Raw genomic sequence first — 7,900 nt, 5'->3', positions numbered from 1 at the left:
TGAAAACAGCACGATCATCCAACATATGTGTTAAATTACACTTGTAACTAAGACACAACACATGTGAGTTGTTGATCACATGATGAAAATGTTTGTGTACATAACGTAATCTTTGAAAAGATCGTTTAATTGAAAAGTGTATCAATTGACCCGGCGCTCCCCTACTTAAAGTTAGCAGAACGTTATTTGCTTGCTGGGATTCTGCTTCAGAAACACCTCACTAATACTGCTACTTCCTGGTTTTTGAAGAAAGCATGTGTGCATCAGTAATTACTATTATTCTAAATATGTTCAAATTGGACAGCTTCGCAAAGGTAAATCTAAAGCCATCCAAAGTAAATATTCTGATATTATGGCTCCTGAAATACATACTTAAAGTAATATCAACCACACATCTAAGGTGATGAGATTGTAATATTTATTAAGATCTCTCACTTTCTGACATTGAAATAACAATTATGAAACAAACATGTACAAAAAATGAGAATTTTCTTGTTAAATGATACAAAGCACCTTGGACAATACTATATTACTGTAACTAACAATAAGACAACCACCATGCAAATAATATGTCAAGCTTGAAAAGTATGAATAAGTTATGTTATTAAATAATCTTTCATGATAACATTTCACATTTCATGAGAACCGTTTCAGAAGTTTTCTTAAGTTATGTTATTAAATAATCTTTCATGATAACATTTCACATTTCATGAGGAGCAATAAACATCTCAGATTAACAACAGAGAGGTTAGAAGATCAGCCTTATTTAGAATTAGGATATGGTGAATCCAAACACTGCTCAATTTGTGCTCAATGGTCCCAAAACGAAATTATTTCTGAATGCATTTAAGATACTCGGGAATTAATAATACTAGGATGTCTCTTTCACTACTCTCACAACCGTTGTACCCTTTTTGCCAGTTGTTCCAGCTCAATCTTAATCTCATTTGGTAGGTCATCATTCACCTCTTTGTCTAAATAAGATCTGATGTCCAGAACTTCCCTCTCCCAGAACTCTCTGGAGAGATGGAACAGCTCATCAAAATCCAATTGTTCATTTAAGCCAGACAGGTTGAGAGAGCCAGGTGCAGGGAGATAGCCCACAGCAGAAGGTATTGCCCCAGATTCTCCACTGAGCCGGCGGAACATCCATTCCAATACGCGGACATTTTCACCAAAGCCTGGCCAAAGGAAACCTCCACTTGGGCTCTTTCTGAACCAATTCACATGGAAAATCTTGGGCAACTTAGCATTTGGGTGCTGAGCCATGCTCAGCCAGTGGGCCACGTAATCGCCGAAGTTGTAACCAAAAAAAGGTCTCATGGCAAAGGGGTCATGCATGATCACCTTTCCTACAAATACAAATAGCAACATCAGAGAGGATATGTGTATGTTTGTTTCATCTTTTCTCACCACATTTCCGCACTGTGTCTGTTATTAGGATGTGTTGAGAAGAATGGCTCACCTCTGTGCTCAGCTGCAGCTGTAGCTTCAGATCTCATTGCAGTACCCACAAAGACACCATGCTGCCAGTTAAACGCCTCATATACAAGTGGTACACCTGCACAAGTAAGCAATGGTTGGGCACTGAGTGACTAGGACTCAACTCAACTCAAACAGTGATTCCCATCAATGAAAACGCATTGGGGTAGAGAGTTTCCCAAAGATATAGAGGTCACAGCATGCATGTTTAGATTTAGATCTCATGATGGCTGATCTGAATTGAATCAGTTTAGCTGATGCTGCCATCAATTTAAGGTGCAAGATAGACTTGGATGAGATAAGGGGGGAAAGCGCCATGTGGCTTAGAGAAAATTATAATGAACTATAAAGTACTGGAGGCATGCTGTGCCTAAGCCTACCCCTTACGAGTTACTAAAATGAAACGCAAGTCTTTTACCCCACAGATTTTCCACACTGGAGGTGTTGTGTCAGCAATATTGTTTCAAGTTACTCAACCAAGAAATTAAAAACGGTTAAGTTTGTTGTTGTAAAGTTTATCTTTGTCTTCATCTTTATCTTTATGTCTTTATCATGTGATGTGCCATAACACATCACATGGAATTTACTTAGCATTAGTACAAATTGGTACATCTGCCCCTGTGTGTGAGGCTGTGTGGGTATGTGAGGGTGTCCAATAGAAGAAAAGCTCACCTTCAGGTCTCCTTCCGCCAAAGATGATGGCCTCTATTGGAACGCCCTCTGGTGACTCCCACAATGGGTCAATGATAGGGCATTGCTTTGCTGGTGTGCAGAAGCGTGAGTTTGGATGGGCACTAGGCTCGACTGCACCTGACAAATCATATACATAAGAGAGAGAAAGGACAATGTGGGGGTGTTTTAAAAATGAGTAGTAGTAGAGGTGGTGGTGTAAATGGGCATTGTGAAATACAGTTACAGTTACATTTATGTTGCTTAGCAGACACTTTTGTCCAAAGCGACATACAAACAAAACAACACAATAATTCAATTTAGCAGTTGATCAGACCATGGTGTTGAGAATAGCAACATAAACAGTGTCAATATCAGCAAAGCCAATGCAAATAAAACAATGATTAATAGGAGAATAGTAATTCAAATAATGTGAAAGACATTTGGAAAGTACTATGTAAAGCAGTGAGAGAATAACAGTAAGAAAAAAAGAAAATGACGGGGGCGCTGTGGCGCAGCAGGCTACAGAGCCCGTACCATTTACGGGTCCGAGTGCCCATGGGGACCCAGGTTCGAATCCGGCCTGCGGTCATATCCCAATCCCACCCCATCTCTCTCTCCCACTTGTTGCCTGTCTACCTCTTCACTGTCCTATTAATACTAATAAAGGCAAAAAGGCCAAAAAAATATACTTTAAAAAAAAAAAGAAAGAAAGATGACTCACTGTCCTCCTCTGTCCAGGGTTTGTTTTTCCAGGATGTGACAGATATTCCTTCATCTAGGACCTGGTCCATGCCCTCCCAGTACACACCCCCATCACTCGTCTCTGCTACATTTGTGAAAATGGTGTTCTTACAGATGGTAGCCATGGCATTGGGATTGGTCTTTCCAGAGGTTCCTGGGGCGACCCCAAAAAAACCATTCTCTGGATTTATAGCTCGCAGGTTTCCTGTAGGGAAAACAAACACATGCAATGCCTATGAGTATCCTAGTGGCTTGTCTTCCAGGCAATACACATTTCATTAATCTTAACATCAAGTTGAGATTAAGTTAAATATAGTGATTCTTTGACTCCATGAACATATAAAAAATGGAAGGGCAAGATGAGGCCCACTAAAAATGTGTCCTATGTATGTAACTCAGCTTTCATCTTACCAACTGACTACAATTGCCATTTGCAGTCAGATATACATATTTCATAATGCGATCCATTTGAAACTTCAGTCACAACACACATATTACATGGATATTGTACAATCTGCTTACCCTCTGGATCAAATTTCATCCAGGCAATGTCATCCCCCACACACTCCACCTTCCAGCCAGGTAGTGTGGGATTCAGCATAGCCAAGTTTGTTTTACCACAAGCACTTGGGAATGCTGCTGCCATGTACTTTTTTTGCCCAGCTGGGTTTGTGATCCCAAGAATCTAAAAACAATGCACATACAAGTTAGGCTGGCCCAAGGTCTGGCTTGGGATTGGTGAGTGTTTAGGTGTTGAGTATTATGCTAGCGTGTGTTGACACTGACCAGCATGTGTTCAGCTAACCAGCCCTCCTCCTTAGCAATGCGTGAGGCAATGCGGAGTGCAAAACACTTCTTCCCCAGGAGTGAGTTCCCTCCGTAGCCACTCCCAAATGATACAATCTGTCTTTGATCTGGGATGTGAGCTATCAACGTCAGGTCAGGGTTACATGGCCAGTTATTTACAAGAGTCTCTGAAAAACATAAAAAAAGAACTTATAAGGACACTTACTCAACACTACTATCCTTAATGCCAATAATCAATGATGTAATATAGATTTATAGCACATTTTATGAAGTCATTGCAGTGTCAGTAAAGTAATCTGCCACGTGACAGACGCTCACTCTTGAGTGGAAGAGGACAGCCTACGGAGTGAAGGCATCGTACAAACTCTCCATTTCCCAGCTCATTCAGGACAGCCTTCCCCATACGGGTCATCACACGCATACTGGCCACCACATAAGGGGAGTCTGTCAGTTCCACTCCAATCTTTGAGAGTGGGGAACCCACTGGGCCCATACTGAATGGTATCACATACATTGTACGACCTACACCCAAAAAGTAAGCAAACAAACAGATAAAACATCTTTTCATATTTTCTTTGTGAGTTGCCTGGCTTAAAGTGTACTGAACTTTATTTTTGTTTCATTTAAAGTGTCTCTACTCACTTTTATTTTCAAATCCTAAAATCAGCTGAGGAGTACAATACCTTTCATGCAGCCAGGAAATCTTTGAGAGCTGGCTTTATCAAACTCCTCGGGGCTCATCCACCGACCAAGTTGAGACACTCCTCCACCCACAGGACATGGCACAGCATTTCGTTGTTCCTGTGTGACGATAACTGTCCTACTCTCCACACGTGCCACATCCCGGGGATCTGTTCGCACGAGCCAGCTGACAACATAACCAGCATGACATTTTAAAGAAACCCAGGTTCCAGATACAGTGGTATTACAGTCAGATAAAATGTAACATGCAGTAAGCTACCATTTCTACAGGTTAGATGACTGACTTTATTCAGATTCATTCCATCATGCTAACAACTATTTTAACACTGTGATGCCCACTCACCAGTTATCATACTTGTGAAGCTTTTTGATCATGCCCTGCTCTTCCATCTGGGTGAGCATACCATAGTTCTCTTCCACCGTGCCATCACAGATATGTAAGGACTCAGGCTGGCACAGCGTGATGTTGGTCTCAATGAACTCCTTCACAGCTGGGGCCAGGGCTCCTAAGTCTCCCTGCACAATGCGAGGTCCAGACTGGCTCTGAGATTGCAGTTGAGGTGGCATGGTACTGTATTAATGGTTTGCTGCCTCCAATTACTGGACAAGAATGCCTCTGAGAAGAAAAAATGGAGATGGAGTTAGGGCAAAGACATTTCTGGTGGCTGTGCAATTATCTTATCTCACTGATATTGATTTCTAAAGTTCCTGACTACATGAAGTTTAATGCAATTACCAAGAAAATGGCATTTATCTGCACCAGTTGTTATAAGAAAGCAATAAGATGGTGTAAAGATATCAACATATTAAAGTCAAGGCTTAGGCTATGAGTATAGCCTAAGCCTTAAGTCTATATTCTAGTTGAAGGTTAATATTACAATTCAACATAGCAGGTTGATGGTCAAAAATTGTGATGGGAAGAAAACTTACTCTCAGAGCCTGTGTTGAAGCTTGAGGTCGTTGGAGGTTGAGGTAGTGTTTTTGTTGCTTGGAGTTTGCTTGTAGAATGTAATCATGATGTTCCAAGTCACAGATTTTATACCTTGGACAATGGAGGAGGAGTAGAAAAAGACGTACATATATGAGGCAACATGTGAAGAAAGAACACCGCTTTTTTGCTTATTTGCACAAACCCATGCAAATCCATGCTTGACACAAACGTAAATCATTAAGCTGTGGGGAACTACGTAGATGATACAGCTAATCATTCTACTGAGCAACCTGTTCTTTAGAGAATGAAAATACTTGATAGGACATTGACTCAGTGAATTGAAGGGGGCCTGGGAGGGTATTGCTGAACTTTGACCCAATAATTGCGCCAGCATGTGTGAATGACGTGTTCCTTGCTGGATGCTTGCGGTGATTGGTCAGCAAGCTGGAGGCTCGCCTGTTGGGGAACATATGTACAGGTCAAAGTTCTGATACAGAGTAGAGTATTAGCCAGACTAGCATAACATCCATAGATACAGTGATACGTAACAGCAAAACTGTTGTGTCAACCAAATTCCTTTCCACATTACTTTTTTTTTAAAACTATTTCATCAAATACACCTAAATCATTGCTCTTCAAATTAGGTATTTTAAGGATGATAGTATATTTGACTTTTTGTCTTTCAAGTGAAACAATGGGTGCTTGGACCAACTTGATACACTTTGTCATATTTCAATCTCATTTCAAAGAAACGTTGTTCATGAAAGGAGAGATATCAACATGCATCAGAGCTCTTCCTTTTCACACCACACTCACAACGGATGTACAGTACATGAATATTTGAACTGATACACACAAGCACATGAGTGGAATGTTTGTGGAATTATTGTACTTTTTCATCTTGCAGAACAAAAGGTGTAATTTTTCAGAGGAACCCGGCCCAGTGCTTACTCCCACATGGATTTGTTCTCAGAGAAAATTGTTTGTCATTTTCATTGTTTCTTTTGCATCATCTAAAGATAATCACATGAACAGCCCTAATATCTACAACAAAAATAACTTAATACAACTGCTTTTAACTGTTACAATTAAAGTAAAAATAAATAGTCTAAAAGAATAGTGTATACACTATGTCAAGGATGAATAATATGCACACATCAATAGATAAAGAATGATCATTTCACAGTGTATATTGAATAGATATACAGTCATGTGTGGGTTATGGTGAATACTCAGAATCTAAATGTATATTATAAACAGTAACATAAATGGAATGGTGTACAATTGAGTGTGCCTGTCTGCCTTTGCTTTCTTCAACACACATTGTTTACATGTTTACAATTATGTTATTCAGTGAGATTGAATAATAAAACATTAATAAAAACTGTGTAAAACAGGGCTGCTAGACTTTTTATGTGCAAACTGCACTTCTTCTATTATACCCTCTTTGCTGGTTCTTTTTTTGTTTTGAACTAAAGGTGTGGACATGATGTGCTGCATATCTGCAAAAGCAGATAAGTGTTTATGACCAAAACAGCATACTGGTGCTCATATTAAACATTCACTGCTTTTAAGTGATACATGCTTCTCTCCAGGACTTTTTTATTACATTGTGTTCCTATAAGCAAGGCACTAACAATTCCTACTATATCATCAGTGCAATTCCAAGGCAGCATATCAATATACTATCTAAAGAACTTAGTAGGCCTAAACATCAGTGTGATAAACAAATTTCCGTCTCTATAAAGAGGATTTTTATTCAGTATTATTATTGGGGGCCAAGCAGCAAACCTGCAATGGCCCGTTCGAATTGGACCGTGCATTTCACATATGATGTTTGGGAATTTGACTTTAAAAGTTATGTTCGTTTTGAGCGAATCCGTTCAGTGGACTAGGCTACATCTCTCGTCTCAAACGATGTAGGCCTACGTCACCATCACAATGAAAGAGGCTCTGGATGCAGCTAGCTGTTATGCTAGTTAACGGTTACATCTTGCTGCCAGCTAAGTCACTTAACAGTAGTTTTTGTACAGTCTGTGAATGAATACAACTTTTCATGGTATTTTCATCGCCAAGGGAAGCTCAAGTAGACCTGTTGCTGGAATGCCTGTACAATCCGATGTGGCTGTGAGGGACTAACGTCACTAACACGACAGATGGGGTTGGAATTACAATCTTTCACAATGTTGTAATTCACTAGTTACTAAAATACATTTCAAATGTCTTTACATGAAAAATTGTCATTAAAATTGAGAAACATCATATGGGTTTATGGGCAGTCAATGACTTTCTCCATTGACTGCCGCTCAAAAAAATTCCAAAAATACTGTAGGTCCCATGGTGGCTAACGGAAGGGGCGTGACTTCAGCTCTCTATTTGGTTTTTAAGTGATGATGTAATAATGGGATAATAAATTGTTTTCCGGGTCCAACGGCTTTCAAACTCACATGTTATTCTCCATAGACAGTAAAATAAACTATTACTTTCCGCTATTCTGACTAGCCTTTAAGAAAATTGTCATCTTATATGGACTTGTTGCCTCAACCTAATCAAATCTATATTTTT

The 7,900-nt window shown here is 39.7% G+C and overlaps 1 protein-coding gene across 1 annotated transcript; it reads right to left on the bottom strand.

The window, feature by feature from the left end:
* Positions 1-401: 401 nt before the first annotated feature.
* Positions 402-5,494, bottom strand: pck1 (phosphoenolpyruvate carboxykinase 1 (soluble)). Its single transcript, XM_062544845.1, has 10 exons — positions 5,335-5,494; positions 4,748-5,020; positions 4,386-4,570; positions 4,021-4,224; positions 3,682-3,869; positions 3,418-3,580; positions 2,876-3,100; positions 2,155-2,292; positions 1,466-1,561; positions 402-1,352 (listed from the first exon to the last, which is right to left on the bottom strand). The coding sequence occupies exons 2-10, from the start codon at positions 4,969-4,971 to the stop codon at positions 895-897; spliced, it is 1,881 nt and encodes a 626-aa protein (XP_062400829.1). The 5' UTR covers positions 4,972-5,020; positions 5,335-5,494; the 3' UTR covers positions 402-894.
* Between the last annotated feature and the right edge of the window lie 2,406 nt (positions 5,495-7,900).

This window comes from Sardina pilchardus, chromosome 9 (genome assembly GCF_963854185.1).
Source record: "Sardina pilchardus chromosome 9, fSarPil1.1, whole genome shotgun sequence".
NCBI classification, from domain to species: domain Eukaryota; kingdom Metazoa; phylum Chordata; class Actinopteri; order Clupeiformes; family Clupeidae; genus Sardina; species Sardina pilchardus.
The sequence above is the reverse complement of the archived record's forward strand: the minus strand, read 5'-3'. Positions and strand labels throughout refer to the sequence as shown.